Below are 22500 nucleotides of genomic sequence, written 5' to 3'. Positions count from 1 at the left end.
TTCCATAGACATTACCATGTTCGTCTGATTTTGGTCTTGCAATGAGTGGTTTGTCTTGCAATGAGTGGTTTGTCAATGTACATTATGTGCATTATGTGAAAGCAGCTTGAAACCTTAATTGCCCTTTGCGGTTAATAAATTAACTACACTCTACAACTAGGCCACTAGCTACAGATTTAAGCAATAAGCCACTAGAGGTCGTGGGTTTGTGTTCGATTCATAACGGGTAAGGGGAGTGGGGCATGACGCGAAACTTCCCCTTAGCCGTATTAAATCGAACACATACACACACACACACACACACACTCAAGTGTCTTATTGCTTATCTACCACTACTGCACTTAATCGCTGACTAAATTTCTTTGTTAAAAGTGCCTTATTAACAATTAATTTGCCCCCCAGTTGAGGAAGTGGTTGGTTACCTCGGATAACACTACTGGATGTGCGAGCATTCGTCACGACGTCAGACACGCACTGCTTTAAAAACTCAGCGAGGGGAGATAACCACAGCAGGAATGAAACGTCTTTGCAATCACACTGATACCCTAACCACAGATGGTGATGATGATGCGCTCTTCCTGTATTTTCTACCCCAACTGCACCAGAATCTCATTATCATCTAGCGTTGTGTCTGACTTAGACACTCGCAGAATATTCAGGTGGAACGGTGTGTGTTTATGCCCGCTTTACAACAATCAGCCAATCACAATCAAGAACCAGATCGCACAGTGTGAGATTTACATCTTAGCACTTATCATAGAGGATATCGGCACCATTAGTACCAACTGGACGCAATAATTATCCTTTATTACTAGTGGTGTCAACAATAATCGATTCGGCAATGCAATGCAATGCGGGGCATGGACAATTCCAGAATCGATGCGGCAAGTTCCAGAATCGATGCGGCATTTTTTTAAAGTTTCAATTACTTCCATGGATATTTCAAGAGCAAATGAATGTTAAATTAAATAAAAGCACGTAAAAGTATTGAAAACGGCAGGACTGATACAGAAAACAGCCAATAAAATGTTGCTCAGTGTATGACTACTTGTATTGCCTCATCATGACTGATGAAACATTTGCTTTGCTTTCAGTGGAAATTGAATGCATTGCAATACATCGTAGAATTGAATCGAATCAAATCAAATCGAATCGCTACCTCCCAAATCGTAATCGAATCGAATCGTGAGGGCAGTGCCAATGCACACCACTATTTATTACTGAGTGGATAGGTAAAATCTTATCTCCATTACTTTCAATAAAAGAGCCAGCTCAATGTAATATTTAATGTTGCGTCATTTCCCCACATTTAGGCTTCTGGCTGAAAATCACGTCCGAAGATAATGGGCATTGTTGAAATTACTAATAATGTACTGAGGTTGGTGAAATATATCATTCACAGAATGTGCTAGCAGATGGTAAGGACTCTATATGAAGTCCAGAGTCACGCCTCATGTTACTGAAATAAACATGTACATTTGAAATTGAATTGGTCATTATGTATTTCTGGAGTTGTTAGGAGACTTATTTGGAACAGTGTTTCATAATTTGAGAGGTGTAGTGAAGCGTGCCAAGTGTTGTCCCATTTGGTGAAACTGCTGCTGGACAGAGGGAGGTTGTGAATAGTAACTTATCTAAAATATAGCGTCGTCTGGCTGGGGATTTGGTGATGGAACCAGCATGATTCGTTGTTTGTCTGAAAACACCTCGGATGAGTCGCCTCTTATCAAATGCATCCAGGACTTTGCTGTACCTTGAGCAGGTAGGGAAGGAGGGAGATTAAGCCAAGTGTGGAAGGGGGGAAAGGGGGCACAATTCGAGATAAGGTGTGGGGATTGATACAAGCATGGCTCTGTCTGAAAAGTGTGTGTTGTGAGTAGAACTCATAAAGGGGCGTCAAAACAGGCATTTGCTTTACATCTTGCTGGCACAGTGGGGAGATAGAGGGATGTTGGCCAAGTGTGAAATGAAAAGATCCATATAAGGCATGTTCAAACCTTTGTAGGGACTATTACACCAAAGTTTAATTCATTTCCACTTATTTTACGAATGGCCACCATTTTGTAAAATACAGACACCATTTTGTTTCCTACTGTACCTGATCAGATTACATACGTGGCTCAGCCCCGCCCCGTATGTATAAAGCCCAGGTAAAGGAGAGCTATCGCTCTCTTCCCCGAAGCCCATTTCCTCCATCGAGATGTGAGAAGTGCCGGGACACGTCTCCTTGGAGAGACGTCTATTTTAGAAATTATTGAAACTGTAAGTTATCTTGGCCAGGTTAACACTACGGTCGATATATTTCTTCCTTCAACCGGTTTTCGTTTGTATTGCATTTGACTTTTGCGGACACTGCTAGGAGAGCAGTGAGTCAGGACACACGAGGAACTCACGCGCTATAGGATAACTTTTGTACGGACAATTGTTAATCTTTTACTAGTACTGAAATCAAAGGAACCTCCCTGGAGTCGAAAAGATTCGGTTGAGGCTTGATTGTCTGTTCCCCAAGAGAGTGGACAGCCGGTATAGTTATTACGCGTGGAACGGACCTACGTGCACCCGCCCTTCTCACTGGACCTTCGCAGGACGGCACCGCAAAGACAATCGGACTACACAACGAAATACCACTTTCCTTTTCCCCGTTCAACGAAGCAAGACTTTTTGGACATATCACAGCCTCGCGCCGGAACCGCGTGGTATCGCTCGGACCCCAGACAGTAGCCTACCCGAGCAGCTTGGAGAACAAAGGAAACTCGCGCGCACAGCGACGCGCACACCCACTTCGCCCGAGAGATCAAAGGAATTCTCTCTCTCCCTACCAAGGATAACGAGTAAGCACTGAGTTTGGGCAAAGATATTCAGTTAGAACTGTTACATAGCTTTGAGGAGTTGTGTTTAAATATCCACACTTGTAGAGTGTGATATATTTTATTTTGGGTTATTTTGTTCTATCTGTTCTTTCTTTTCTTTCTCTCTTTCTCCCCTCTCATCACCACAGATAGCCACACGCTATTCTTAGTTTACATTAGTTGCAGGATTGGCATACTTGCACCCACATGTAAATTATCCACTCACAGAGATACACGTACCCGTGTTTTAACCCATAGAGTTATCGAGTTGAGGACGTAAGCTATTGTTGGAAAAGCGCGCCAAGCGCTCCCTTTTCCTCCCCCCCACACATACTGTAAAGCCTTTAGACAAAGGACAGTATTCTCTGATTAGCTTGAATTCTATCTTGAAGATAAGTTCCCGCTTCATCAGCCGAAAGCTTAACGCCCCTCCTCGTATCTCATATTTCGGTCCTGCGCGCAGCGCTGCGCAGAATCATTTGAGCCATAGTTCATAGAACATACATCTCTCTCTCTCCTCCCACCGCTCCGCACACGCGGTGACAGAGGTGCGCGGCGCTCACCGAGCGCACGCCTCCTCCTATCCTCTCTCTCTCTCTCTCTCGCATAGCGTACCCACACACACACACACACTGAGCGCATCCTCTCATACCCCGTGTATATATTGTATATTTTACCTAAGTTCTTATGCCCTGCAAGTCACATTGGCTGTATCAGTGTTATGACCGGATGATGCTTTTACAATAAATGTACATTGTGGTGAACTGTGTTTGTCTTATTTGAACAATTTCTACGAAGTCAACCAGAAAAGAATTCACACAAAACCTTCAGATTATTTGTCAATAATGGTCATGATTTTATGAGACGGTCATGAACCGTGTTTTATGCAATCATTAATTAGACAATTGACGATTCCATAAGTGCACACCTACACATTATTGATACCCAGCGTGAAGAGTTTAACACACTCTTCATGCATCATTTCTTATACTCTTATTCCTCACATATAGTAATAACACATTACATATTTGGAACTGTATAAGAATTGTATACTTATTAATGTAATTATAATTACATTACTGTACTTCCCTTACATTTAACGTCGTACCCATTAATTGTAGTTGACCCTACATATTTTGGTGCCCGTGTGTGAGGAAGAATAGTCCCCGTATCCATAAATGTAGTTTTACCTACATATTTTGGTGCCCTTGCGTGAGGAAGAATATTCCTCACGTCCAATAAATGTGGGATTACCCCTACACCTTTGTCAAAATTGAGAAAGAAAATAAAAAAAGAAAGTTTTATTTGTTTTTTCAGATCAGAAGTGTACTTGCCTTTAGCAGATATGAAGGGGAAGAATGTCATCAAAGTTTTATTTACAACGAGTGTATACAAGCTTTCAGTCTGTTAACTTGTGGTGAATAAAATAATGGATTTGATTCTATTGTTGTATTCAGGACAGATAAAAAAAAGCTTTCGACCTTCATCAGAATGTTAACTTGTGGTGAATAAAAGAATGGATTCGATTCTATCCTTTTATTCACGACCAGGGTTCTAAATTAACACACGCCAACCCGCCAAACACGGGTGAAAATTAATTTTGGCCGGTGGAAAAAAATACCTACCCGCCCATTTGGCTAGTAGCGCCCGAGTGGCCTACAGTAAATTGTGAACGGTAAACGGCTGCTTGTATGACAACGATACGGCGAGATTTCCTACATTACCCATAAACACTCCCGTCATGACCCCACCCCACCGTGAGCGTTCCGAAGCAGCAGCCACTCCGTCCTGCTGTTAAGCGCGCCAGGACAGAAAGCATTTCAGAGCTCCTGTGCGCTCACACTATTTTGACAGGCAACTCTCCCCTGCTCCTGTCGCTTTCGCTCCACCACTTTTAACGTCACTATTACGCCTACTGTTACTATTAGCATTCGCCGACGCCGACACCAACACACCTTGCTCTAACAGGCTGACTTTTTAAGCTGCGAGGACCTGACCGAAGAGTTTCAATAGCAGGAGTGTTGTGGAACGAAATAGCGACAAGGGCTGAGGAGGAGAACGGACTGTCAGAGTAGTGTGAGCGTAGCTGTCAGTTGTCTTCTGAAATGTTTTAAGTCCTGCGCAACTAAGTTGGAAAGCCCACGCCATCGGAAAGAAGGGCAGACCTTATGCCCGTGCGAGTAGGCTACGTGCGCTATGTACGATATGGAAGTAACAAAGGAAGCGAACATTTCCGTGATATTATTTGATTTTATTTAAACATGGCGTAGGCTTCTTGTTATTTTGTTGCGCATGGTAGAGAAGAGCTCCTGGAGGAAATAATGGTGCCTATAGCATCATACTGTAGGCCACATAAACACACAATAGGCACACACGACATCATATCCATTATTGCACGTGTGTGTGTGTGTGTGTGTGTGTGTGTGTGTGTGTGTGTGTGTGTGTGTGTGTGTGTGTGTGTGTGTGTGTGTGTGTGTGTGTGTGTGTGTGTGTGTGTGTGTGTGTGTGTGTGTTGACCTCTCCTCTCCTCCTCTTCTTTTCCTCTCATCTCTTCTCCCTCCTTGGAGTGTGAGGTTAGGTATATATAATATGCTTATTATAAACCTAGAATGTAGGCCTATACAGTAGTGTTTATGTGTTGTGGAAATTTGGATAAAATAACCATAATAATAATAATAATAATTAAAAAAACACAACTACTAACGCATAGCCTATTTTGGCAAGATTAAAAAATGGCTAGTTGAACTTCTGTTTGGCTGGTAAGAAAAAATGTCTACTAGCCAAATTGGCTGGTGATGGAAAAAGTTAATTTAGAGCCCTGTTCACGACAGATGAATAAAACTGCTTTTGATCTTCATCATAACATTAACTTGTGAATAAAAGAATGGAACACGGTGTAACATATTTCAACGTATTTCATGTTTATTTTGTTTTTGCCTTGCACCTGCTTTTTGTATGCGTCCATTTTATACATGACACATGTTACCTGAGCAGCGAACCTGCAATGTGGAGGTTTCTGACTTGTTGACCCCTTCCTTGAAAACTATTTGACTCCCCTAGGAAGGTCGGATGGCCGAGTTTTTAAAGGGTTTCCTTAACCCAGCCATGTAATAAACGCTTTTTGTTTTTGATAGAGTGCCTTGGTATTTTTCTATTTTCAAGTTCAGCAATTTCCCATCCAAAGACCACCTCAAACCTAATGACTTATTGAGTCCAGGATGCGCTCCTATAACAAACTTTTCTGCCATTTCATATTTTGTTTTGTTTTAGCGTTGCACCTGCTTTTTGGATGCTTTCCCCACTTCCTCTTCACTAAGAGGGGAAGAAGTGACCGTGCCAGGCGTTTTGCTTACCTGTAGCACGAGCTGCCATATGGACACGCTGTCCTTTTCGTGGCTTTCTTCTTCCTGGAGCCTCCTGCATCATCACTGTTCTGGTTTTTGACTTTGGTCGTAGCCTTGGCAGCCGCAGCTTTGTGGCCATTCTGAGATGCCGGATTAGTGTCTTTGAGGCTTGCGCTCGATGAGCCTCCTGTTCTCGACGTTGAACCGACCGACTGATTTGTTGTTGCTCTTGATGGTACATACACAGAAGTGCTGTTTCCTGTCATTCGTCTGTTTTGTCTGTTATCTTCCTCCTCCTCGTCTTCCTCGTTCCGTTCTTCGTCCGTCTTACTCTGTCCGAGGTCCATGTCGTCTGACTCCTCGCTCATTTCCTCTGGGGTGGGCCTCACCTGTGTGGTCGGTCTGACAGGTCGGTAGGCAGGAACAGCAGGAACCTTAATAGGAAAAAAAAGTAGAGGATTACAATTGGTTTTCTGATGATGGTTCCCCAGCCATATTTGTTTTTTTTGTTTTTTTTTTCGTTTTCAATCTGTGTCCCCATCCTCCACACAGCAGCATGGCACAGCTCAAATAATGGTCCAGCAGGAAATTTGTCTTTGACATTCCCAAAGCTGCCACACACAACACATAAATAACACAAAGCACAATAGATAGATAACTAAAGTGCATAGTGCATAATAGGTGCATCGCTCCATGCATGCAAGGTTCAGTTACCTTTTGTTGGGCTCAGACGTCAGGTGGGACAACTACAACCAATGCCCATGAATCAATTAGTAATTGGTAATTGATGTACTGCAATGAATGAACTTCTTAGATAATCCAGTAAAATAATCCATATAATAGTGACATTAGCTGTGGTTGCACCAACGTGTGCTACTACTAAGACGTGATTGACCCACAATCGTGTACAAGTACATAGCATTACTACACAGAAATCTATACTAGCAGCCTAATTTCAGTAAACTAACGTGAGGATAAAAGAAAATTTGTACCTGTTCAGAACACTTTTTGTTTTTTTGTTTCGTGTAGCTGTATTGTATGCGTTTTGCATTGTTCACTAAATAATATGTGTAATGACAGTGTATAGTCATCCTTCAGCTGTTCTCTGGGCTCCTCCAAGACATATAAGCCTCTCTCATCGTTACATGTGACCGCACACACTTCACCTGACACGCATCGCTACCTCAACACTTGGTGATTATCAGAGCTAAGATTGGAAATTAATATTCATGGACTTACCATGGAGCAAACTGAAGTGCATGCTGTGTGTGTATGTGTGTGTGCGTGTGTGTGTGTGTGTGTGTGTGTGTGTGTGTTGATTATCTTCTGTGCATGAGAGCGCCCGTGTGTGTGTGTGTGGGTGACACTTATCTTCTGTGCATGAGGACGTGTGTGTGCGTGTGCGTGTGTGTGTGTGTTTCCCCTCCTGGGTGCATTACATCCATATTGCTGTGATAATGATATGCCTTGGGTATCTAACTAATAATAATACAGCGATGTCCATAGAGACACACACGCACGCACGCACGCACACAAGCACGCGCACGCGCACACACAATCAAGCAATCAGCGGTGTCTCTATGTTCCAAGCCTCCCAATTAATCACCCTCAGACAGGTAGAGAAATACGTAAACACAAACACACACACATGCGCGCGCACACATACACGCACGCACACCTCCCCCCCGTACCACCTCTGAATGCTCACCAGCAACGAGAAACGAGCACACCTCCTGTGAACTATACCAACACACTCACCGACTAACCATCAGCAGGCAGAACTCACCACCAATGTTCACCTCTGAACTGTGTCTGTGTGTGTGTGTGTGTGTGTGTGTGTGTGTGTGTGTGTGTGTGTGTGTGTGTGTGTGTGTGTGTGTGTGTGTGTGTGTGTGTGTGTGTGTATGAGCAAGAGAGAGAGAGCGTGGGTGTGTGTATGACAGGCTTGTAAGTAAGGCTTTTGTAAGTCGCTTTGGTTATAAAGCGTCTACCAAATGCAATGTAATGTAATGTAATGGGTAAGTGGGTAGTCATGGGTAAGCGGTTAGGGCGTCAGACTTGTTTCCCGCCAGGTTGGTGGGGGGAGTAATTAACCAGTGCTCTCCTCCATCCTCCTCCATGACTGAGGTACCCTGAGCATGGTACCGTCCCAACGCACTGCTCCCTTGGATAGGTGAGGCATAAATGCAACGCAGTTGGGCTTTCGCTTTGCTTTTGCTTAACCATGACATTTGGAAACGTTATTCATTATCTTCTTGGTCAGACCAGCATCTCAGTATGAGATTTGAAAGTCGATGATTATCAGGCAGACAAATAACATGAGCATGAACATATGGGGGAAAAAAAAACGTAATGTGCTTCACCTTGGACTTCTCTTCCTCCTCATCTTCATCCTCATCCTCATCAATGGGCATCTTCCTCCTCCTCTTCTTAGCTGACTGGACCACCTCCTCCTCCTCCTGCTCTTCATCATCTTCATCGTCTTTCTCCTCCGCTGCGGACCGGGCCGTGGTTCTGGCCCGCTTTGGTGTGGCGTTATCTGCGGCGGTTTGCGTTTTTCGGGCTGAAGGTTTGGCTGGTTTGGGTGCAGCGGCAGCTTTTGCTGGACCTCTTCCTCTTGCTGGAGCTGTAAACAAAACAAATAAACAAACAAACAAACAAACAAACAAACAAACAAATGTAAATAAATAGTATCCATCAAGCTGTATTGATGTATTTGCAATAGATTCATAAACAAGAAATGCACTCAGAGTGTGCAGACCTCCGCTCCCCAAAGAAGCTGTTTGTTGGAACATTTGACTGTGTTACACCCTATTTTTTTTATGTCCTTTTGCCTTCTTTTTGTGGAATTAGAAACAGAAATGTCAAAATTCACCCTGCAATTTTTAAACGATTCCAGGGTCCGGATCCTGATCCGGATCACCACCAAAAATTTAATCACTTGTTCCTTTGGTAATCCCCAAAGTTTCATCTAAATCTGTTTATAACTTTTTGAGCCATCCTGCTGACTGAAAAACAAACAAACAAACAAACAAACAAACAAACAAACAAACAGTCAGACAAACCAACGCAACCGAAAACATAACCTCCTTGGCGGAGGTCATTAATAAACAAAGAATATCACAGACAGACATACGGGCAGACAGATGGATGGATGGATGGATGGATTTTCCGACTGATTCTGAATGTCTACCAAATGCAATGTAAACATTGTAGCCCATGAACAACAAAAAGCACACATGCGCAAATCTAGATCACTGCAATCTACACACCACTATTTGGCCCATATGAAAAAAGAAAAATAATATATATATAAAAAAAGTAAAAGCGAAAGAGAAAAAAATGCCCAGATCAGTAAGATTTAGACCCAGATTATAGTAAGTGAGACACAGAGATTTTAGAGAGAGGGGCTGTATGTGTGTGTGTGAGAGAGAGAGGCAGAGAGATGGAGAGCGAGGGAGAGAGAGAGAAAAAGAGAGAGAGAGAGAGAGAGACAGAGAGAGAGAGAGGTGAGACTCAGATTGGGTTGTGAGGCACAGGGGTTATAGAGAGTAGGGGTGTGTGTGTGTGTGTGTGTGTGTGTGTGTGTGTGTGTGTGTGTGTGTGTGTGTGTGTGTGTGTGTGTGTGTGTGTGTGTGTGTGTGTGTGTGTGTGTGTGTGTGTGTGTGTGTGTGTGTGTGTGTGTGCGCGCGCGCGAGAGTGTGTTACACAGGGGTTAGAAAGAGGGGCTGTCGGGCCAAAGCTGTTAGCTGAACCATTTGTCATGGGTTAGGGGCTCCGTGGGAGAATAGGATGTGTGTGTGTGTGTTTGTGTGTGTGTGTGTGCGCGTTTGTATGTGTGTGTGTGTGAACAACACAGTTTGTGCGTCTGTGTGTGCACAATGCTGTGTATGCTTGCATGCTTTTATGTGTGTGCGTGCGTGCGTGCATGCGTGCGTGTGTGTGTGTGTGTGTGTGTGTGCGCACGCGCGCGCATGCCCACTTAAAAGCGCTTGGCATTGACCGACGGTGTGCTGCGACGCGTTTCGGCAGGGAAATGGGCTCCCAGGCAAATGCCACCGGAGAGCACTAGGCTGAAAGCAGGCGGCCGTTTGGAAATTTGACGCCGCCATAAAGCAACAGGGGTTTGGCTAGAAGGACGCCGCTGGGGTCCTATTGCCCATCTGCCTTAGTAGTGTGATGGTGAAGGTCTGACCCTCAGCCGCCAAAACTCAACAAAAAGTAATATGTGTGTGTGTCTCTAATGTGAAATGGTTTCACAGCACTGTGTGTGCGTGCGCGTGCACGCGCGTGTGTGCGTGTGTGTATGCATGCGTTCATGTGTGTTGAAATGGCACACAGTTATCATCATTTTGCAGCCTTCTGTGATTGTGTGTATGTGACTGGCTGTTTTGTTGTGTCTGCGAGTGTTTGAGTGTGTGTGTTTATGTGTGTGTGTGTGTGAGACTGTGTGTGCATGTGTGTGTTTATGAGCGTCTGTCTGTGCGTCTGTGTGTGTGTGTGTATATTTTGGTGCATTCTTGTGTGTGTGTGTCTGTTTTGGTGCATGCTTGTGTGTGTGTGCACGCTAGCAAGCATGAACTCCCATGTTTTTTATCCATCAAAAATAAAATACCAGTTTATAAAAAGGTGTCTGAAAGCTGAGTGTATGTTATCCTGAAAACAAACACCTACCTCATGTCTCAGAAGAAAAAACATCAAGTAATGTGAAATAAATTAAATAAACCCGAGTTGTTTTTTCTGCAAAACTAACACCAATCTCTTGTCTCAGAGGAGCAAGCTGCTCGTGTTTAAAAGCCCTCGATGAGGCTGCAGGCAGAAGGCATTAATGGGATGTTTTTCCCCTCACCTGCTTTCCAAGAAGCAGAGGATAGTGAGTTACAGACAATTGCATCTTAATACTACAGAGGAAGAGTCCCCAATATAGCTCTTCATTACACCTTGGGAAACCTTTCACATCAATAGTGTAGTAGTAGTAGTAGTAGTAGTAGTAGTAGCCCTCAATTGTAAGTCGGTCTTTGGGGGGGGGGGGGGGGGGGGTGTGGTTCAGGTGGTAGAGGAGCCGTTTGGGAACCAGACGGTTGCCGGTCTGACCCCATCGATGTGTCCTTGAGCAAGACACATGACACACTAAGTTGCTCCTGGTGGCAGGGTGGTACCAGTCCATTTACCATTCACCATTTACACGTACATCCATGTCAGACAGACAGGCCTGAACCCAATGACAAGAAAATGTCTAATGCGTTGACGAGCATATACTAGAGTAAGAAGGGAACAATACCCATGAAATATCATAATGAATATTACATAGAGCATAGAGCATGAACATAGAGCAAACAAATGTCAGTGTTTCCACTGATTTCGCCTGACATCCCTTTCAGACAGGCGTGAACAACTGAATCCACTGACAGAAAAATGTCCAATGCATTGACAAACGCATGCAGTCAAGAACAGCTCAGATACCTACGTATTATATGTATGCTACTGAAAGCCCTTCCCTCTGCTACTTGCACATTTTCAAAGTGATTAATCTTCAGTGATTAGTTTTCATTTAGCAAAAATCGCCATCCATTTCAGACAAGCCTCACAAATTAGCAAACAAATGATGGCCACTAAAAGAAAAAAATGTCAGACGCGTTGACAAGTGTGTGCATTCGAAAGCAATAACAATCTCTATCAAACACTTTATAGTGTGAAGCGGGGCAATGTCGATAAAACGTAGCTAAATAAATCAATATTTTTTTCCATAGACTCCAGATTGACATCCATTTCAGACTGGCAAAAACAATTCAAGCCACTGACAGAAGTGTATGCATTTGGAAGCAGTAAAACAAACACTTGTAGAGTGATGTTGGAGTAGTGTCGAAAAAATACATAAAAAAAGTCAACCTTTCCAATCACACACCCACTTCAATGACATCCATTTCAGAGAGGAAAAAACAGGACGCAGACAGGAAAAAAAACACACACACGCTGTGTTGCCTGTAAGGCAAATGTTCATTCATTTTTTATAAGTTCATCTCAATTCAAAGGCATTTGTGGTGAGTTACGTGTAGTCACCACTAGGTGGAGCCAGTCGCCTGTAAAATAAACTTGTTTTCTATAGGGAGACTGTTACTGTGCACGATTTCTAATGCTGTATGCCCTTAAGGCAATTGTTTATCTTTTATAAATAATTTCATGTGTCTAAAAATATGATACAAGGTTAAAAACGAAAGTAATTTCATTAAGAATTGTTCTATATAAATATCTTGTGTTTATTGTGCTTCTGGTTAAAAATAATAACGAAGTAATACCACTTCCGGTTTCCGACGCTCTTCCTCTTCCTGATCTCGGCACGGTAAACAAACGCCATGGCTAATGAGCCGGTCATAAATCAATCTGTCATCATCCATCCTTGAAGCGTTAACAAGGCAATGCCGTAAGTTTATTATGTGTTTATGTGATGTTTTTGTGATTATATTTTGGTATTGATTCAAAGAGATGCGTAGTTTATGTACTTAATTTAGCGATCGCATCGGCTCATGTCTTCAATACATTGTATTGTACTCTTGCAGTTTTCACCATTCGAAGAAGGAAATTAAAACTTCAAAGACACGTCCCCTGTGGTCCTGGTCCTTCTTTGGTGGTTTAACTCGGTGTCATATCGATGGCGCTACAGTGAAAAGGCAGCATTCGACGCTTCGTGGACACGATGTCAGGCAGCAGCAAGTCGAGGGGAGCTTCGAGCTTCGTCACGTCTTCATCATTGAGCAGCGTCGCTCGCGCTCGAGCCAAAGCAGAGGCAGCGAAGGTGAGGGCTTCATATGCAAGTAAGGAAGCAGAGCTAAAAGTGGAAAAAACGAAAATTGATGCAGAGCTTGAAGTGTTAATGCTACATAGAGAAGCAGACATTGCAGAAGTTGAAGCAGCAGTGTTAGAAGAAGAGGCAGAATGTGAGAGCAGAAAATCAGTGTCAGAGGAAGTAAAAAGAGAAAGAACACAGGAATATGTGCAGTCTCAGATTAGGCTTTCTGAACATCAAGGCGCCCCACTGCTTACCCCCGCTAATGACAACAATGGTCACTCAGGTGAAACATTAGTGACATGGGATGGATCACAGGGCTCAGTTCCAAGGCCACAGCCACAGCCCAGAGGCAGTAAGCCTAAGTCTGATGACAATCACACACCTTTGCCTGCTCCAAGAGTATCTAAGGCCCCAAAAGTTGAACAAACACACAACGTTCTCAGTCCATCCTCTAGCCCATTCACGCCTCACTACAACACACCGGCAAGCACGCCACATTCAGCTGAGCCATTTGCACAATACATGGCACGCCGAGACCTCATCACTTCGGGTCTCTACCAGTATGATGACAGGCCAGAGAATTTTAGGGCATGGTTCTCTTCATTTAATGGTGCAACAGCAGAGGTAGCTCTCACACCAACTCAGGAACTCGACCTCATGACAAAATGGCTGGGAAAAGAGTCAAGCAATCAGGTGAGACGTATTCGGTCTGTACATGTCAATAACCCCAAAACTGCTCTGAAGAAAGCATGGGAGAGACTTAAAGAGTGTTATGCAGCTCCCGAAATACTCGAAAAATCACTTTTTCAGAGATTAGACAGTTTCCCCAAACTAACTACAAAAGACAATGTAAAACTACAGGAACTAGGGGATTTGCTGCAAGAGATCCGTGGAGCAAAGGAGGACGGCTATGTCCCCGGCCTACTTTATCTAGACACTTCACGGGGAATAGGCCCAGTCGTAGACAAACTTCCATTCGGGCTCCAGGAGAAATGGATGTCTCATGGCTCACAATACAAAGAGGAGCATGATGGTTGTTTCCCTCCTTTCAGCTACTTTTGCAAATTCATATGTAAAGAGGCAAAGAAACGTAATGACCCTAGTTTTAACCAGCACATCAGCCAAACACACTTAAAACCTGAAAGGCCCTACCAAAAGAATTCTCACTCAGCTAAACCAATAGCAGTGCACAAGACCAACATAACGCCCCCCAACAACGACATTGACAAGAACTGCCCGCTACACAACAAACCCCACTCACTAAAGAAATGCAGGACATTCAGGAACAAACTACTGGACGAAAGAAAGGCCTTTCTAAAGGAGAAAGGAATATGCTTCAAGTGCTGTTCGTCAGACACCCATCTTGCGAAGGACTGTAAATCTACAGTGCAGTGCTCTGAATGCGGCAGTACATACCACAACACAGTCATGCATCCTGGTCCTCCACCAAAGACAGACAGGGCTCCTTCTCCTGCTAAAGAGGATGGCGGGGAGGGAGAGAATCCAGACAGCACAGCAGTCACTACAACGTGCACAGCAGTGTGCGGTCCAGGTCAGTGGGGTCGTTCATGTTCTAAAATATGCCTCACACAGGTGTATCCTAAAGGCGACAAAAACAGTGCAGTGAAAGCCTACGTGATTCTGGATGACCAGAGCAATCGCTCCTTAGCTAGGCCAGAGTTCTTCGAACTGTTTAACATTAAAACCAAACCCGTCTCTTACCACCTCAGGACCTGCTCTGGGCTAGTGGAAACATGGGGCAAAACGGCTGAAGGCTTTCAGATTGAGTCCCTAGATGGGTCAGTAGCAATCCCACTGCCACCTCTCATCGAGTGTGAGGAAATTCCCAATAACAGGAGTGAAATCCCAACCCCAAGCGCTGTACTACACCAGCCACACCTCAAGTCAATTGCTAAGCACATTCCAGAGCTGGAGCCTGACGCAGAGATACTCCTGCTGCTGGGACGAGACGTTTTGCGTGCACACAAAGTCAGGGAACAAGTTAATGGCCCTCATCATGCACCCTTTGCCCAACGCCTAGATTTAGGGTGGGTAGTCATCGGGGAGGTGTGTGTAGGTAATGTCCACAAGGCAACAGTCAGCTCATACAAAACAGTCATACTTGAAAATGGCCGCCCAACAGTCTTTGGGAAATGCGATAGCTTCCTGCAGCTAAAGGAAAAGTCACACACAGCAAGGCCCAGCAAGGCTCCTGAGCTAACGCTGGGACAAACTGTTTTCAATCGCACTGAACATGACAACAAGCTAGCTCCCTCCATAGAGGACACTCTCTTTCTAGAGATAATGGACAAAGCCATGTACAGAGATGACGACAATAGCTGGGTCGCCCCTCTACCCTTTAAAGAGCCCCGGCAACCAATGCCAAACAACAGAGAGTTAGCACTCAGTCGATTTGCCTCTCTCAAAAGGAGCATGCAGAGGAAACCCCACATGCAGCTACAATATGTGGAGTTCATGGAAGCTGTCTTTTCAAATGGCCACGCGGAAGTAGCACCCGATTTAGAGCAAGGAGAAGAGTGCTGGTTTCTCCCAACATTCGGTGTTTACCACCCTCAAAAGCCCAACAAGATCAGGGTAGTTTTCGATTCCAGCGCCCAATACTCCGGTGTCTCACTCAACAACGTACTCCTCACAGGCCCAGATCTTAACAACAGCCTCATTGGGGTGCTACTCCGCTTCCGCAAAGAACCTGTCGCTGTCATGGCCGACATACAGCAAATGTTTCACGGATTCATGGTGCGCGAAGACCATCGTAACTACCTCCGTTTCCTGTGGCACAAGGACAACGACGTCAACAAGGAAGTCATCGACTATCGAATGAAAGTCCAAGTGTTTGGCAACTCACCGTCTCCTGCTATTGCTGTTTACGGGCTGCGCAAGGCCATTCAAGCTGGAGCAAAAGAGCATGGGACTGACACAGTCAAGTTCGTGGAGAGGCACTTTTACGTAGACGATGGGCTCATCTCTTTGCCCTCTCCGACCGAAGCGATCGACCTGCTCCAAAGAACTCAAGCCTCGCTCGCTGAGTCCAACCTCCGCCTGCACAAGTTTGCTTCCAACTCTCAGGCAGTCATGCAGGCTTTCTGCCCTGAAGACTGTGCAGCAGTAGTAAAGGACTTAGATCTTGGTGGCGAAGAAACCCAGTCACAGAGAAGTCTGGGCCTCATCTGGGAAACTATTACAGACACTTTCACCTTTTCAGTGGCCACCACAGACAAGCCATTCACCAGACGCGGTGTCTTGTCATCCGTTAATAGTGTCTTCGATCCTATGGGCCTATTAGCACCAGTCACAATTCAAGGAAGGGCTTTGCTCAGAGAACTCACTTCTGAAAATTCAGATTGGGACACTCCACTTCCGGAAGACAAGCAAAGCAAATGGGAAGCTTGGAGAGATTCCCTCAAAGACTTGAAAGAGCTCCATGTCCCGAGAACATATACAACAACCTCTCTAAGCCAAGCAAAATACACAGAATTGCACCTGTTTTCGGACGCTTCCACCAAAGGCATAGGCGCTGTAGCCTACTGCAGAGCAGTCTTCCCAGACAACAAAGTTGAGACCGGATTTGTCATGGGCAAAGCAAGATTAGTCCCCCAGTCAGAGCCCACTATACCAAGACTCGAACTGTGCGCAGCCGTCTTGGCTGCAGAGATGGCCGATCTCATTCAGGACGAGCTAGACATTCAGTTTGATGCAGTTCACTTTTACACAGACAGTAAGGTAGTCTTAGGCTACATCTGCAATGAGTCAAAGAGATTTTACACATATGTTCACAACAGAGTGCAGCGCATTCGCCAGTCTTCGAAACCGGAACAGTGGCACTACGTGCGCACCGAGGAAAACCCAGCGGATCATGCATCCCGCTCACTCACACCAACCCAATTGACAAAGACAACCTGGTTCACTGGACCTACCTTCCTTCGTCGTCCACCTGCAGAAACAAAGCAAGAAAACAAAACATTCGAGTTAGTTGAACCAGACAAAGACTGTGAAATCAGACCACAAGTTAAAACCTGTGCTACTCACCTCCAAGTACTTACCTGCAAACGCTTTGAGCGCTTTTCCACCTTCAAGTCCCTAGTCAGAGCAGTAGCATTCCTCATCCACATTGCAAAGTCTTTCAATGGCACAAATCCACACAGTGAATGCAAAGGCTGGCACCAATGCAACTTACCTCGAACACAAGAGGAAATGACCAAAGCAAAACACATCATTCTCCAAAAAGCTCAACAGGCCGCCTTCGAAAAAGAACTCTCTGCCCTCAAAGCTGGCAAGCCAATCCCAAAACAGAGCCCCCTGCTGACACTCAGCCCAGTCCTTCAGAACGACCTCATTTCAATCGGAGGCCGTCTCAAACACTCAGAGCTTGAGAACTTTGAAAAGAGCCCCATTGTTCTCCCCAAAGACAGTCACGTCTCACTCCTGCTTACTCGTCACTACCACGAGCAGGTTCACCACCAAGGCCGTCATCTGACGGATGGGGCAATAAGGGCAGCAGGACTGTGGATAATAGGTGGCAAAGGACTCGTGAGCTCAGTAATCCACAAATGCATCACCTGTCGTAAACTGCGCGGAAAACAGGAAGAACAACGCATGGCAGATCTTCCACCAGAACGACTGAAAACATGTCCTCCCTTTAGTTACGTCGGCCTTGACGTTTTCGGGCCATGGACTGTCACCAGTAGACGTACTAGAGGTGGACACGCACAAAGCAAGCGCTGGGCCATCATGTTCAGCTGTATGAGCTCGAGAGCTGTCCACATTGAGGTAATCGATTCTCTCGACACGTCCAGCTGTGTCAACGCCCTGAGACGCTTCTTCTCACTAAGAGGACCCGCCAAGAAACTATTATCAGACCGTGGCACTAACTTCATCGCAGCCTCCAAGGAGTTAGGCATGGACGAGACACTCGAAAACTATCTAAAAGACCAAGGCTGCAGCTGGGAATTCAACCCACCACACGCTTCCCACATGGGAGGCTCCTGGGAGCGAATGATCGGCGTTGCTCGGAGAATTCTGGACTCTATGCTCCTCCAAAGCAAGGTGCAACTCACACACGACGTGTTGTGCACGCTCATGGCGGAAGTCACCGCGATCATAAATGCACGGCCGCTCCTCCCAGTTTCTTCCGACCCCGACAATCCCTTCATTCTATCTCCATCCATGCTGCTCACCCAGAAGTCTTGCCTTCTCCCGCCACCCGGAAATTTCATGGACAGAGACCTTTACACCAAGCAATGGAGACAAGTTCAGGCTCTTGCCAACCAGTTTTGGACACGCTGGAGGCGAGAGTACCTGCCGTCACTACAAAAAAGACAAAAATGGACTGTTTCTCGAAGGAATCTTCAAGTAGGCGATCTTGTCTTGCTGAAAGACAAGCAGGCCCCACGCAACAGCTGGCCCATGGCTAGGGTCATTGCCACCTTTCCTGGAAAGGACAGTCACGTGAGGAAGATTGAGGTCAGAGTAAGTGAACAAGGTAGTGTAAAGACTTTCATGCGACCAGTCACTGAAGTCATTCTTCTTCTGCCAATGGACTCTTGTGATGTTTAGTTAACTACAGTGGCCTATGAGGCCAGGCGGGGAGTGTGTTGCCTGTAAGGCAAATGTTCATTCATTTTTTTATAAGTTCATCTCAATTCAAAGGCGTTTGTGGTGAGTTACGTGTAGTCACCACTAGGTGGAGCCAGTCGCCTGTATGATAAAGTGTTTTCTATAGGGAGACTGTTACTGTGCACGATTTCTAATGCTGTATGCCCTTAAGGCAATTGTTTATCTTTTATAAATAATTTCATGTGTCTAAAAATATGATACAAGGTTAAAAACGAAAGTAATTTCATTAACAATTGTTCTTCATAAATATCTTGTGTTTATTGTGCTTCTGGTTAAAAATAATAACGAAGTAATACCACTTCCGGTTTCCGACGCTCTTCCTCTTCCTGATCTCGGCACGGTAAACAAACGCCATGGCTAATGAGCCGGTCATAAATCAATCTGTCATCATCCATCCTTGAAGCGTTAACAAGGCAATGCCGTAAGTTTACGTGATGTTTTTGTGATTACATTTTGGTATTACTTCAAAGAGATGCGTAGTTTATGTACTTAATTCAGCGATCGCATCGGTTCATGTCTTCAATACATTGTATTGTACTCTTTCAGTTTTCACCATTCGAAGAGGGAAATTAAAACTTCAAAGACACGTCCCCTGTGGTCCTGGTCCTTCTTTGGTGGTTTAGCTCGGTGTCATATCGATGGCGCTACACACACACACGCACACACAAACACGCGTGAGCACACAAGCAAATGATTCCGACACCATGACAACAGGGGTTAAAGGAAGCCATTAAGAAGACAGACAGGTGCATTATGTCAATAAGACAGACACCCCACCCACCAACTGCCCTTAACCATATAACACACACACACACACACACACACACACACACACACACACACACACACACACACACACACACACACACACACACACACACACACACACACACAGCCCTTAACCATAGGACACACACTAACACACACGCGCATGCACACACACACACACACACACACACACACACACACACACACACACACACACACACACACACACACACACACACACAGCCCTTAACCATAGGACACACACACACACACACACACACACACACACACACACACACACACACACACACACACACACACACACACACACACACACACACACACACACACACACACACACACACACACAGCCCTTAAACAGAGGAGACATATACGTACATCAGTACGATACAATCAATTTCGGTCGACACGCACAAACAAGGGCAGACAGACACACATTTAAACAGAAACATACACACATTCACTGCACATTTGGACAGAAACACACACTTAGACACAGTCACACACGCATGCACACACACAGGCATACACAGCATTGTGCTCAGATAGACAAGCAAACTGTGTTGTACGCACACAAACACACACACACACACACACACACACACACACACACACACACACACACACACACACACACACACACACACACACACACACACACCCTATTCTCCCACGGATCAAAATCAAGAGGATCAGAGCAACGCATTGGATGAGACCGCCACTAGACACATACATCAGTATGCTGCCATCAATTCACCACACGCACGCACGCACGCACGCATGCACGCACGCACGCACACACAGTGGGAAGGCTCATGCACATACAGTACAGTACACACTGAATGACACACATGGACACAGTTACAAACACACATGCACACACAATCACACAAGAACACACACAGATCACACATCACACACACATCACACACACACACACACACACACACACACACACACACACACACACACACACACACACACACACACACACACACACACACACACACAATTCCCTCCGCCACATGGGTGTGTGCTTGATTGATGCTGTATGTCAAAGGCGCAGATAAAGGGAAAAAAGATGCACCGGGCAGGCACCAGCCTCTAGCAATTAGGGCAATCTTTTATATATTTTTATATTCTGTATATGGGTGGTTGACGTTTAAGGGCGTAACGCAAAAAAAAAAGTTTTTCCAATTCCTGAAAAAAATTGGAAAAAAATGGAAAAAAATAAAGCTCTTAACACATTCAATACCAGCCGTTTTTTGGAATTCAACCGTAGACTCCCAGACAATTTCATCATTTTATGTCATTTTTTGAAAACCCACCGAATATTTTGCCTTCAACCCACAGACACATGTCAGGGCTTGTTTGAAAGCCCAAAGACTCAGCTGTCTGTATATTTTTACGGTTTGTTTCTAGCTTGTTTCATTCCGAAGTTATGTCACTTTAAGCACGCACTGGTTTAGGTAAAAATAGCGATTTTGAACATTCGAACTGAGATAAAGCCTTTTTTGTCAGGGGTGCGCTCTGACTCTCCGAGTTTAAATTGCGGGTCTAAATGCATTTTCTTGCCCAAAGAACAACTCCAGTACCTTCCAAGTAAACTACTTTGATGCAAAAATCACCTGGTCAGGCAGTTCAGAGCATCTGAAATGCTAGCTAGCTAATGTCACTTGACTGGCAGTTTTCGTTCTGTAGATAAAAGTAGACGTGCCAAAGTACTCACCCAAAAGAAGGTTAGTTCCTGCTGTGTTGCATGCTGTTTTTCATTACAACCTTCCATTTTACACCTATCCTGATGGCAGCACAACTCCTTATCCTTCCATCATATGTTTAGGAACAGGCTAGCTAGCAAGGGCTGTGCTGACAGGACATGCTTTGTTTTGATGGTCTAGGAAGTAAATGGAGACGTGACGTGACGTGATCAGGAAGTGGTCAGAGACGGTTTGATTCGCTATTAATAAAACTCAAATACTGTGTGTAATAAAATGCACAGATGATGAAATATCCAGATCCTGACTTTGTAGGAGTTTTGACTTTGTAGGTGTTTTCATGATCTATGTCAGTTCTGTTCATCACATTATTACGAAAATCACACAGAATGTGAATTAGAATGTGTAGATTCAGAATCCAATTAAAAAAAGTAAAAGCGTAATTATACGGTTTGGGAGCCAACGCATGGGAGGCAAAACGTATTTGTACGTGACTTGGTAGTGAATGTGTTAATGGTCCATGGAATTTCGCCTAATAACCCACGTAAACACCATTCTCCAGAGGTGGCCAGCTGCGTCCCAAGCCCAATTAGCCATGAAAGTCACCTTGTTGGCAGACATCACATTTTCATTTTAAATCACCTTTTACTCTTACTGCACTCGTTTTCTTTGTGGTTAGGCACGTGCAGCGACCATGTACAGGTTTTTGGAAGTTTCACTTGCAACATACAGGCCTGTAAGTACAGAAATCATTATCTTTTACCCAATCACTGTATTTAAACGATGTGCATTATGCAGAAGCCTGTAATAGTGGTGGGGCCAATGGAACATCAATCATGACAGTCTATATTCCAGCCTACATTCGTAAGGCCGTCAACATAGATAAGTTAATACATCGCTTTTTCATTCAGCTTACCTTTATTAAACTTTCCTTCATTGTTTTCTTTATTGATACGGTAATTACTAGGGGTGTGTTCAAAATATCGCTATCAGGATATATCGCCACGGGCCTCTTCACAATACGCGTATCGAATCGGAGGTGTCAGTATCGATACTTCATTTAATAGCATAAATTAGATTTTGAATGCTACACAGCAACTGCCAGACCAACCATTCTGAGAAGGCAAGTCTTTTAAATTCACTACAGTGTAACTGTTGCTCTACAGAAAAAAGTAACATTTGGTCGTTCATGTCTATTTTTTAAAAAGAAAAGAATAAAAACAAAAATGAAGTTCTAAAATATTACGATATATCGCGATGTATCATATCATCACCCCTATATCGGGATGTGTATCGTATCGGGAGGTGGTTGGCAATACCCACACCTAGTAGTTACAGTGCTGGTTTTCTTCTGATAGTGGTGGGATCAATGAAGCATGACT

The 22500-nt window shown here is 44.6% G+C and overlaps 1 protein-coding gene across 1 annotated transcript in view; it reads right to left on the bottom strand.

Annotated features, from left to right (window-relative positions):
- The window catches only part of aplf (aprataxin and PNKP like factor), a 128844-nt gene that overhangs the window by 23916 nt on the left and 82428 nt on the right, over positions 1–22500 (bottom strand). The window contains exons 7-8 of the mRNA XM_063208426.1: positions 8557–8819; positions 6203–6627 (exon numbers count right to left, since the gene is read on the bottom strand). Coding sequence (XP_063064496.1) covers positions 6203–6627; positions 8557–8819 — 688 coding nt within the window. The remainder of the gene's footprint in view (positions 1–6202; positions 6628–8556; positions 8820–22500) is intronic.

This window comes from Engraulis encrasicolus, chromosome 1 (genome assembly GCF_034702125.1).
Source record: "Engraulis encrasicolus isolate BLACKSEA-1 chromosome 1, IST_EnEncr_1.0, whole genome shotgun sequence".
Lineage (NCBI taxonomy): Eukaryota > Metazoa > Chordata > Actinopteri > Clupeiformes > Engraulidae > Engraulis > Engraulis encrasicolus.
The sequence above is the reverse complement of the archived record's forward strand: the minus strand, read 5'-3'. Positions and strand labels throughout refer to the sequence as shown.